Source organism: Schistosoma haematobium, chromosome 4 (assembly GCF_000699445.3).
Source record: "Schistosoma haematobium chromosome 4, whole genome shotgun sequence".
NCBI lineage: Eukaryota > Metazoa > Platyhelminthes > Trematoda > Strigeidida > Schistosomatidae > Schistosoma > Schistosoma haematobium.
The window spans coordinates 21,634,632-21,647,409 of NC_067199.1; the positions used below are offsets into that span (position 1 = coordinate 21,634,632).

Genomic DNA, 12,778 nt, shown 5'->3' on the forward strand with positions numbered 1-12,778 from the left:
TGCCTTACAATACAGAAGTCCGTTCAATGAGAGCTTTATTAGTCAGTGTACAACAACATGAGACCATTCATAACATAAAATACAATGTACAGAATACTGAGAAATGATTTTGAACCTAACTTATTCTCTTTTTCTTCCCACTAGATCTGGACATCTCAGAGGACATATCAGGCGAGTAGAAAAACCAAGAATGAACAAAAATACCCGTGGCACACAGGTTTTCAAACCGAGTCATCAATGCTTGGAACCTTCTGTCCGAAGCAGTGGTGTCCGCACCTTCAATTGACTCTTTCAAGAGAAGACTGGAAACTCACAGAAGCATACTAGATAAGGCATAACATAGGCCGTAGGCCTTCTGTCCTTACTACATAAACCTGAAATCATAATACGATGAGCACAGTGTCAAGGTCGATTCCGCAATTTTTTAAATGTTTCGGAACATATCTTTAGTGTACACACGTAAAGGGATTTACTTTTGCTTCTTCAGTAAGTATTTAGCATTCTTCACCATGAAAAAGTTTTTAATATGTTAAATAAGTATTATCGCGTAACCTAACTCCATGGTTTTTGAAACAACTTACGTTTATTCTATTAGGAGTTGGTCGGCTTCGTTTTTAAAGTCGGGAGATTCCTGAGAATTCTAGTCGATCACGCGACCATTGCTTCTCTGGTTCTTTGGGCCGCGGGTGTGCCGACTGTTTAGATCACCACTTGCCGCTTCACAGAACACTGGTTCACTACTTTGCATTACTAAGAACTACTCTTGGACTTTGGCCTAATCCATGTGATAATATAACTACCATAAATATACCTTGCGTTCCTGTGTAGACGTTTATTAATAACAACTTCATACACATGAATGGTGATTTTTCAGAACTGCTTTATCGACTTGACATTATTAGCCGAGATTCAAAAACTTTTCAATAATGTTAGAATGACGGGTTGCTGTTTTAGTGATTATTTCAATAACTAACTCGAGATTGACTCTAAGAGTTATTTCGGGTATTTCACATTGCGACACATTTTAATCATGACTGGACCGGAAGGTATAAATTGCAATTCACTGAGTACTTGTCTGTCGTCTTTTCGATATACTTGCTCACTGTTCACCACTCAGGCCCGACATTTGGACTCAGAAAAGTACAGTTGATCCACAAAAACTTGTAACTTTAGGTAGAAAAGTGTGAGTTGTTTTTTGCAAGATACAGTCCTTTTATGCTGCCATCAATTGCCAACAGTAATCACAGATGTGTTACCTGACATCTCCCGAACGACACATACATGAGATAGATCATACGCTAACCACTTACCAATGACATATATGTCAGATGGCCCCTGTTATCAAGAAGCCGTTTTTGATCCAGAGATTTCCTTATAGTGTGATGGTCACTGATATCAGCAAATATCTTTATTTCATGTTTAAATTAAACGAGAATAGATAAATCTAATATCGCTATTCTATCCATTGATATATATGTATATATGAGTAGAATGTTGCTTACAGTTATATGATATAGCATGATACTTAGTAGATTCACTATCAGCTTCACATAACCTCTCGTTTATAGTCATTAGGGTTTTATTACCTCACCGAAACTTGACACATCACTATTCTTTGACAAACAGTTTTCAGTGAGACTATAATTTATTGACGACATTTGAGCGACGCTAGGGTGACTTTGAGAATGTCCATTTACTTACTAAGGTTGAATAAGGGCCATAAATCTGTATGAAGTATAAGATTTTCATTTATTTATTTCAACACAAATATTGTTACAAGGGGGCACCAAATATATATGCGCTACACAAAACAATGAGAATGGGGAGAAGAAAAAAGGTAAGGAGTGTAAAAGAAAAAAAGAACAATAACGACCAGATTAGTGTAAGGTAGTCTAATAATAATAATAACGGGGGAAACGGAAAGGTTCAACCAGAAGAAATCTTTCAGTTAAGGAAGATACAACCACTTTTTATGAAGAAAGTAAAAGAAGGTTACATCAGGATCGCTACTGGCTTCTATTCTGAGCCATATGTGATAGCGTCTCTGGCCACTGTGTCGCACTATCTGTCGAACCCCAACCAGGGAAACGTGAAAGACCGACAGAAGCCAGTCCTGTACATCCTTCTTTTTACCACGACACCATGTCATACACTGACCACCTCTCCGCCTCTTCCAACCAGTCTCAGCGTCAGCAAATAATGCACGACGTGGAATTCTCTGGGACGGCATTCGTAGAACATGTCCAAGCCACCGAAGTCGATGTTTCAAGATGGTAACACCAATTGGGTTATCGTCACTGAGCCCGAACACAAGATGCCGAACCTCTGCACTACTAACATGGTGTTGCCACTGGATGTCGGCAATCCTTCAGAGACAACGGTAATCAAACACTGAGTCGCCTAACATCCTCAACTCGGAGAGGCCAGGTTTCACAAGCATGGAGCAAAAGTGCTCTCACCGACGCGTTGTAGATCCGATCTTTTACAGCCAGACTAACATCACGAAGGCGTCAAAGATGGCCCAGATTGGCATAAGCCGCTCTGGCTTTCATTATACGTCCATTGATCTCATCACTCACGCCACCACCAGCACTTATGCAGCTACCTAGATACACGAACTTCTTGACTATTTCTATCTGCTCACTACCCAGGGTGAGTGTAGGATCAGGGTCCTGCCAGTCTTGTAGAAGTACTTTGCACTTCGAAGGTGCAAAGCACATGCCGTACCTACGGACATTGATTACCAACTGATTAAGTGCGGATTGTATGGCTTGGGCATTATCGCACAGTAAGACAATATCATCCGCATACTCAAGGTCGAGTAGTCTTTCTCCAGGCAACGGATTCACACAGCCATTACTTACATCCATCAGAGCTGTTTCCAGGTCATCGATAGCAAAGTTGAAGTGGAATGGTGAGATTGGGCAACTCTACCTAACCTCACTGTGTGAACGGAACAATGGAGAGAGGAGGTTGTATGTCCTCACTCTGTCGGAGGTGTTTGTATATAGGGCTTTTAAGATGTCAATAGACTTCTCAGACACACCCTTCTGCAATAGACACTCCCAGAGAACAGTCCTGTCCAACGAATCGAAGGCAGCCCTGATGTCAAGATACACTACGATTGTTGGCCTTTGATAAGTATGACAGTGTTCTAACGTTTGGTGGAGGGTGAAGATATGATCAATACATCCTCGACCAGAACAAAACCAGCCTGCTCTTCGCGAGTCAATCTTTCTCGGGTTTTGAACGATCTATGAAGTATGACGGAAGCCAATAATTTGGACGCAATCGAAAGTGGACTTATTCCTCGACAGTTGTTACAGAGACTGCGTGAACCCTTTTAAAGTTAGGGACTGATTGCACGATGTTGAAACACTCTCTAACTCCCAAAACTTTGTAAACAACGCAGTCAGTTCCTTAACCAGAAGGTCACCATCATCTTTAAGAAATGTCGGAGGTAGGTCATCTGGGCCCGGTGATTTGTAGCGCTCCAAGAGTTGGAGTTCTTTGTGGACTTCCGCCTCATTCGATGGATTAGTCGACACAGGCCTTGGAGGGCAGGACAGTCTGGTCGATGTTGCCGGAGCAGCAGACCAGTTGAACTGCCCTTCGAAGAACTCTGCCCATCGTCCGAGACATCGATGGGTGTTAGTGATTGGCATCCCATCATCCTCACAGATTGTTTCGCTCACACCAGACTTCTTGCTGCCAGTGGCTCGGATAAGAGCTTCCGGTAGTCACCAGATGTAGCTGCTGCTTCCAACTCATTAGCACACCTCGACCACCAAGCTTTTCGGTCCTTACGCAAACTTTGCCCAATTTCGTTACGTAACAGTCATCGTTTGTGGAAAACTCACGGTCCACCGAGTAGACCAACGGGCTTCAATAAGTTGTAAGGAGCGTGAAGAAACCCAGTGCTTATAAAGTGGACGTTTCGTGAAGCCGCAAGCGACTTTACTCGCCATTTTCATGGCGTCATCCAAATGCAACCAGTGCTGATCTATACTTTTCGGTGGGATGGTAGCTAGCCTTGAACCTATCTCGATTTGATATTTAGTTGCAGCAGAAGCTGCAACCAATTTACTGACATCGATCTGTTTAGATCGATGAATTTGTTAGCCACTGGAAAGTAAGGTAAGATTAGCGCAAACAAGTGCATGATGAGAGTCCAGATTTGTACTTCAAAAGAAACGGTAGTCTTGTACACAACCACGCCAGCGGTAGCTGATCGCGATGTGATCAATCTGAGTCCAGGTTTGATATGCAGAGGGAGGACGCCAGGTGGCACATCAGCGATGACTGTGCCGGTAGTTAGTGCTAGCCAGAAACAGGTTGTGGTCTGTGCACAGTTGCAGTAGACGGTCTCCGTTATCTGACTTGCGGTCAACAATTCCCCATCAGTCACCTAAACGACTCTCTTCTGTGCCTAGACGCCCGACCTGAGCATTCAAGTCTCCAGCTAGTACTACCATATCTGTCGAACGCACTTTCTGTAAAAGAACTGTTAACTGATGGTAGAATTCATCGTTGATTGCGTCCGGGCTGCAATCTGTCGGAGCATAGGCGGAGATGACGATAGACCATTGTTTCTCACACTGATTTCTTCTTACTTTGATAGGACTTTGTAATTTGACAGCACATAACCGACTGTTGATGGGGATCCAATCGACTAGTGCTGCCTCAGTTGTAGCGCTTAGTGCGACACCAACGCCAACGAGACCAGACGAAGATGCCACAGCGTCCCTGGATAAACGCACGTAAAACAAGCTTTTTGAAGCGACAGATGGAGATCGAATTTGTAGTACTTCACCAGAGTCTTGAATACGGGTCTCGGATAGACAACAGACGTCGATATTAAAACTTTTTAAAGACATAGCCGACCTTATCTGTTGTCCGATCTGCATTAGTGTGCGAACGTTGAAGGCAGCCAATTTGAATGGTATATGTGGTTTCAGAAAAACTGATTTAGTACTCATATTCGGTGGTAACATACAATTTTCAACCGGACAGTGACTCAAGGACGTTTAGATAGAGTCGAATTTCCACCAAAGACGAGTCGCTGTATAAGTATAAAAGAGGGTGAATAATGTGGTAAATAATCGTAATAAAATAATAATAATAATAATAATAATAATAATAATAATAATAATAATAATTTGAATCATTTGATTGTTAGTTGAAGCAAGTAAAGTAGTTTCCATAATTATAGGCAGTTCATCATATTTGTGTGTGGGCTGTGATACTACCCGGTTGCCCAGACCGAAGCAGGTGGTTATCTTAGGGGGCCACACCCCGAGCCTTTGATCTAAAGGTCTAACCCACAAGGCAGTGGAGCATCGTGAGGAGATGCAGTCCCATGGTAGCCGGTGACCAACGGTTGGTTCATACACCATTTGTCCCCGCAGGGTACTGGAGCCCATGTGCACCATTTGTTTGGAATCCGGTTAAAGCTCCGGACATTCGCTTTTCGTCCTCTCATTTTCGTAAACAACACCCCCGCCACGAGAAGTCAGTGAGTAGGACTTCCCTGGCAGAGACTGTGTACACCTGGCCATGTAAGGGCATTTCGAGGGAGGGCGGGCCCTTCCCACTCTCGGCCATACCAGAGCATTTGGTGGCAGTAAGGATTATAATTTTCAGTTGATGGTTACAGTTAGTTAAATTTAGGGTTTTCATCACAAACTGACGTTAGGTAAAATGCCAAAACGCTATTTAGCTAAATCAGTCAGTCAGTCAGCTACAACGTAGGACCAGGCACAAATATGCATCGGTCCAGGTTGCCATACCTCATTAGCACAGCAAGATGAACACCGGATTCATATGAGTGGTTAGGTCAAAGGTGGATATATATAGGAGAAAGATTGCATATAAGCATACAGTACAGGAAGAAAGAATTAGTTAGTAGAAAGAAAGATATGGAGTGATTTTAATCTCTTAGTTTAAGGGAAGACAGAGAATGTATACACCGAGGCGAATGTGATCGATTCTGAGCCATGTCACCAAAAGTCTCCAACCATTGGTTACGATAGTCACGCGGACCCCAACCAAGTAGTCTGCATCTACCAACATGGCTCAGACTAGAAGTTAGTGACTTCAAGCACTGATGCCAAGTTTTGGTTTGGCCGCCCCTAACTTTCTCCCAACCATCTCCAGCACCGGTTAGCATTGCACGTCATGGTAACCGGTGTTCGGGCATACGTAACACGTGACCCAACCATCTCAGTCGATGAAGATTAACAACCTCATCAACTGATTTACCATCATTCCCTAATATCCTGCGTCTAACCTCACTATTAACTCCGCCTGTAGCTCTTATAGGGTTGCTGCCGGTCCCAAGCCCGGGTAAAGGAGGAAGGTTGGGCATGGGGTTAGCGTCCCCATCCCGTAGAAAACTAACTCGCTAAAAAAGCGCTTACCAGAAAAAATAATCCAAACCATTTTAACTCTGCCCTCGGAGTTAGAAGGTCTTCATTTAGAAGAATTATGACGCTTCATGGTGAAAGCCGAGTTCCTTCGGAAGCCACGAGGCCGATGCCCCTTCTAACAACCAGAGCAAAAATTTTTATAGGTGCATGGAACGTTCGAACAATGTGGGAAACCGGGAAGACCAGTCAAATATCAATGGAAATGAGGAGATACAACTTAGCAGTACTGGGAATCAGCGAAACCCACTGGACCCAAGCTGGACAGAAAATGCTAGCTACGGGAGAGATGCTGCTATACTCCGGTCACGAAGAGGACAATGCTCCACACACTCAGGGAGTCGCTCTAATGCTGTCCAAAGTAGCACGAAATGCACTTGTAGGATGGGAATCTCACGGATCCAGAATCATCAAAGCATCATTCAAAACAAAGAAGGAGGGGATCTTGATGAATATTATCCAATGTTATGCACCCACCAATGATAGCAACGACGAAATTAAAGATCAATTCTACGAGCGGCTGCAGTCAATCATTGAGAAATGCCCAAGAAAGGACCTAACTATTCTGATGGGAGATCTAAATGCCAAAGTCGGAATAGACAACACTGGATATGAAGATATCATGGGATGACATGGACTGGGAGAGAGAAACGAAAATGGGAAAAGATTTGCAAATCTGTGTGCATTCAACAAATTGGTCATAGGAGGCACAATATTTCCACACAAGCGTATACACAAGGCTATATGGATCTCACCGGACCACACTACAGAGAACCAAATAGATCATATTTGCATCAACAAAAATTCCGAAGGACAATGGAAGATGTGAGAACCAGGAGAGGTGCTGACATAGGTTCAGATCACCACCTAGTTGTAGCCAATTTGAAACTGAAGCTAAAAAAGAACTGGACAAGTGGACAAACAGCACTACAAAGGTTCAATACAGCCTTCCTTCGAGATACTGACAAACTCAGTGAATTCAAGATAGCTCTCAACAACAGGTTCCAAGCCTTACAAGATCTACTGAAAGAAGAAGAAACTACTATGGAGGACAACTGGAAAAGCATCAAAGAAGCATTAACTTCAACGTGTCAAGAGGTTCTCGGTCTAAAGAAATACCATCATAAGGAATGGATCTCTACAGAAACACTGGACAAGATCAAAGAAAGGAAGAACAAGAAGGCAGCAATAAACAACAGCCGAACACGAGCAGAGAAAGTCCAAGCACAAGCTGAATACATAGAAGCAAACAAACAAGTGAAGAGGAGCATTAGAGCCGACAAGAAGAAATACGTGGAAGAACTAGCAACGACGGCAGAAAAAGCTGCTAGAGAAGGAAATATGAAACAACTTCACGATACAACGAAGAAACTAGCAGGGAATTACAGTAAACCAGAGAGGCCGGTCAAAGACAAAGAAGGCAAGCCAATCACCGAAATTCAACAACAGCGTAACAGATGGGTAGAATACTTCGAGGAACTCCTGAATAGGCCGGCTCCAATGAATCCACCGGACATCAAAGCAGCACACACAGATCTTACTATAGATGTCAATCCACCAACTACGGAAGAAATTAGAATGGCCGTCAGACAAATCAAGAACGGGAAAGCAGCAGGACCCGACAACATACCAGCTGAAGCACTGAAATCAGACATCGAAACAACCACAAGCATGCTTTATCTTCTATTCAAAAAGATTTGGGAGGAGGAACAAGTGCCAATGGACTGGAAAGAAGGACACCTCGTCAAGATTCCAAAGAAAGGAGATCTGAGCAAATGTGAAAACGACAGAGGCATAACACTACTGTCTATACCAGGGAAAGTCTTCAACAGAGTGTTGCTGAACCGGATGAAGGATGCAGTAGACGCCCAACTTCGAGATGAACAAGCTGGATTCCGTAAGGATCGGTCGTGCACAGACCAAATTGCAACACTACGGATCATCGTCGAACAATCAGTTGAGTGGAACTCATCATTATACATCAACTTCATTGATTATGAAAAGGCATTCGACAGTGTAGATAGGAGGACATTATGGAAACTTCTTCGACACTACGGAGTTCCTGAGAAGATTGTCAATATTATCCGGAACTCATACGACGGACTACAGTGCAAAGTAGTGCATGGAGGACAGCTGACAGATGCATTCCAAGTAAGGACCGGAGTCAGACAAGGCTGTTTACTCTCTCCCTTCCTCTTTCTTCTGGTGGTCGACTGGATTATGAAGACCTCAACATCTGAAGGAAAACACGGAATACAATGGACAGCTCAGAATCAATTAGACGATTTGAACTTCGCAGATGACCTAGCCCTCCTATCACGTACACACGAACAGATGCAGATGAAGACAGCCAGTGTAGCAGCAGTCTCTGCATCAGTAGGCCTCAGCATACACAAAGGGAAAACTAAGGTCCTCAAATTCAAAGCGGAGAACAGCAATCCAATCACACTTGATGGCGAAACTCTGGAAGATGTAGAGTCCTTCACATACCTGGGAAGCATCATCGATGAACAAGGAGGATCCGATGCAGACGTAAAGGCGAGGATCGGCAAAGCAAGGGTCGCATTCCTACAATTGAAGAACATATGGAACTCAAAACAACTTTCAACCAATATCAAAGTGAGAATCTTCAATACGAACGTCAAGGCAATTCTACTGTATGGAGCTGAAACTTGGAGAACTACAACAACCACAATCAAGAAAGTACAAGTATTTATAAGTAGCTGTCTTCGCAAGATACTCAACATCCATTGGCCGGATACCATCAGCAACAGCCTTCTGTGGGAGAGAACAAACCAACTCCCAGCTGAAGAAGAAATTAGGAAAAGACGATGGAAATGGATAGGACATACATTACGCAAATCGTCAAACTGCATCACGAGGCAAGCCCTAACTTTGGATCCTGAAGGGAAGCGGAAAAGAGGAAGGCCAATGAACACATTGCGTCGGATAATAGAAGCAGATATGAAAAGGATGAATTACAACTGGACGGAGCTAGAAAGGATTGCCCAGGACAGAGTTGGATGGAGAATGCTGGTGAGCGGCCTATGCTCCTTCACGAGGAGTAACAGGCGTAAGTAAGTAAGTAACCTCACTATTACTTACCCGTTGATCCCAGCAGATGCGAGCAATATTTCTAAGGCATATGTGGTCAAATACTAGTAGCTTACGGGTGTCTTCTACTCTTAATGGCCATGTTTCGCTGCCGTAAAGTAGAACAGAACGGACTGCCGCGCAGTATAATCGTCCTTTTATTGATAGACGGATATCTCGCCATCGCCATAGGTGACGCAAGTTGGCAAAAGCCAAACGAGCTTTTCGAATCCGTGCTGAGATTTCGTCCGATACCAGCCCATTAGGGCTGATCAGACTTCCAAGATAAGTGAAGTTGTCGACGCGTTCGACTACTTCACTCCCTATCCTTAGTTCAAGTGTTGACGCAGGCCAGTCCTGAAGCAACAACTTGCATTTAGAGGGAGAGAAGCGCATTCTAAACATGTATGATTGATTCGCCTATAAATTAGTCTCATCTTTTAATTTTAATATATTGTGGACTTCTTGAGGAATCACTGCGTTTGTTGATCTTAATTCGTTCGTGAATTTCAGTTGGGATTACCGTCAACTCTACTGTGCTTTCAGCCAGTCGACCACATGGATTCTGAAGAAAGCGAACAATGAAGAAATGGCTTCAACTTCAAAGTCAAATGAAGATTCCTCAGCTACTAATCCAGACGACGGTAATTCTCCTTTTTTTTAAAATATTCAGTTTGCTAACGTTTACATAGTTTTTTATCAAAACCCTTGGGAATGTTAATAATGAGTTCCGTTCATTTTCGAGATTTTTCTCATCAATATTTACGTAAATTCACAGATCTAACATATATAAACAGGTTTCTCAACTGATCTAATGTGAATCTATCCAGATTGTTAGGAGTTGGGATGGGTGCTTTAGCCGTCTCCTCATATACCTGCAACAAAACTTTCTCGACAAACCTGCTCGCAAATTTTTGTTGAATGCTGTCATTTCCTATGTCAATAGTTTGACTGGTAGTTTTCCCATCTATAAACATTTCTTAATATCTTAAAACAAATGGTGCACTGTTCACTACAGTTTATTAATATTTCCAATTAACACGTCCTTCCAAACGATCTGTAATACTTACGGAGAAGATTCCTTAACAAGTTTGAATCATATTTGGGTTTTTATGTTGATATTTGAACGTCATAGAAAATCACTAAACCTCTGCATGAATAAACACTTCCTATGTCTCTTGAAATTACAATATGTATATATAAAATTACAAAATACAAAACAGCATGATCGCTTATCATTGTCACCTACAGTTACTAGAAAATTTTCTATAAATTTTCTCTTTGGTTCCAGTGTGTCATAATCTTTGTACCATACTGATTTGGGCCTGCACACAAGTCATTTGTCTTGAATTAAGGAATATATGCTCCATGTGGTGTATGGATCAGATTCTCTATGGTATTTTACTAGCCACATCGTCACTTGATTTTGATTTCTCTGGCTGCTGTAATTTAGAGTAATGATTTGAAAAATTAGACAACTTTTTCGACAAACTTGTATTTTTATAAGTTCCTAAAGAGAGAAAAATGTCTGATTAATGTTAAAAGATATGATGATGTGACTCATTGATCAAGCACGAGTTTTGTGTACTCGGCTTTAAGCCATACATTGTATGAAGCTTACCAATTCCACTCAGATTTTCAGTCATAAGTGGTTAGAACCTGTTTATATTCTCGATCTGTTGGTTGAAAGTCTAATACTTTAATTGAAGTGGTTGGGACATGTGTCATGTATACCCAACCACAGCCTACCTTGATGAGTGATGCTTTTTTGATGTATGATATAGTGTAAATTTAGTATACAAATTTTATATCACAACAGAAGTGGAATAGTTGGATTGCGTAGAAAATTCAAGTGTGCTTGGTTATTTACTATTGCACATCATTCTGTGGTGAAATGACTCCAGTTCTAGTCTGGTGTAAACGGAAAGTTGTACGTTATCAACCACATGATGAGATGTGTAGACCTTTTCTGCATAGTAATAAAAATAATCATTATAGTTAAGAAAACCATGGAATCGTACTACTCGTCATAACAATTAGCGTCTACGCAGTTTACAACATTTTCTCAGGATTAATAATTAAAACTTTGCAACCAACTACAATTTTGATAAGTCTTTATCTGAAATTAATGAGACTTATGTTTATTATTTACACAGATATTCCTCATAAAATTGTAGTACCTGTCTACTGCATAATCTGTAAAGTTTAATATGAAATATACTTCAAGCATTATTCATGTATTTACTGAAATATATACCTTTTGTTCTAACAGATTCCCTAAAGTGTATAACTGGACAACAGAACGTTACACCAAGTAGATTTATTAAGAGTCAGCCGAAAACTGATGTTTCGCTTGGTTTTTCAAATTCAAACCTGACTGATGAAAAAAATTTGAAAGGATCCAGTAATACTCCACAAGTATTTCTGAGTACTTCACTTCCATGTCTTTTTGAAAGTGAGTTAACGTACAGTTTTACAATAATCTTTTAAGATTTGTCAACATAGTTTTGAATTTACCTAGTGAATAGTACACGTATGTAGTTTTCTGATATTTACCAAATAGGTTCTTTTTGGGTAAGAGCTATTCGCGACATCTTCGGAGTGAATAAATAAACTTGCTTATGTAGTATAATCCTTTAAACGACTAACACTAGATGTTACCTGGAAAATTCGATAACTATCGTTTTACTCAAACATAAAAGTTGGTTGTTTTAGAATAAAACCTTTATACTTAACCATGTGTACTTTTACTATATGCAACATCTGAATCAACAACCGATCTGCTAATACGATCAAATGGTGAAAATTCGTACTCATATAAATGCTGTTACGCTCTTAAAACACGTAAATATGCTAATAAGTAACTATGTTATTCAAAAGAATTAAGATCAGTAATAAGATTCATTGGTATTTGAACACTATCCACACCTATATACGTTTTTAATAAACAGACGAACTACACTTTATCTTACGTATATTTGTCTTTCTTCAGAGCCCAGAAATTCTCAATTTTTATATCTTATAGTGTAAACTATAGTTCTCAGTCATTTCTTGGAGTGATTTATGATATCGGTCTTATTACTCAGGGATTATAAAATGTTACGAAATATGCCAACTTTAAAGTATGGCTCATACCCAAGTACTTGGTGAATAAATCCATTTTTTTCTTACCATTAGGTTACTTACTTTTAATCTCAATTACATTGCTGTATTTGAATTTATCGGGGTGCAATGATTTTGTGACGTTTGTTCTTTTTTTA

The 12,778-nt window shown here is 41.0% G+C and overlaps 1 protein-coding gene across 1 annotated transcript in view; it reads left to right on the plus strand.

Annotated features, from left to right (window-relative positions):
- The first annotated feature begins 419 nt into the window (after window positions 1–419).
- FAM63A (Ubiquitin carboxyl-terminal hydrolase MINDY-1) overlaps window positions 420–12,778 on the plus strand; it is a 38,858-nt gene continuing 26,499 nt past the window's right edge. The window contains exons 1-3 of the mRNA XM_051215960.1: window positions 420–486; window positions 10,032–10,162; window positions 11,791–11,973. Of these exons, the coding sequence (XP_051066505.1) occupies window positions 10,108–10,162; window positions 11,791–11,973 (238 nt within the window). The 5' untranslated portion in view covers window positions 420–486; window positions 10,032–10,107. The remainder of the gene's footprint in view (window positions 487–10,031; window positions 10,163–11,790; window positions 11,974–12,778) is intronic.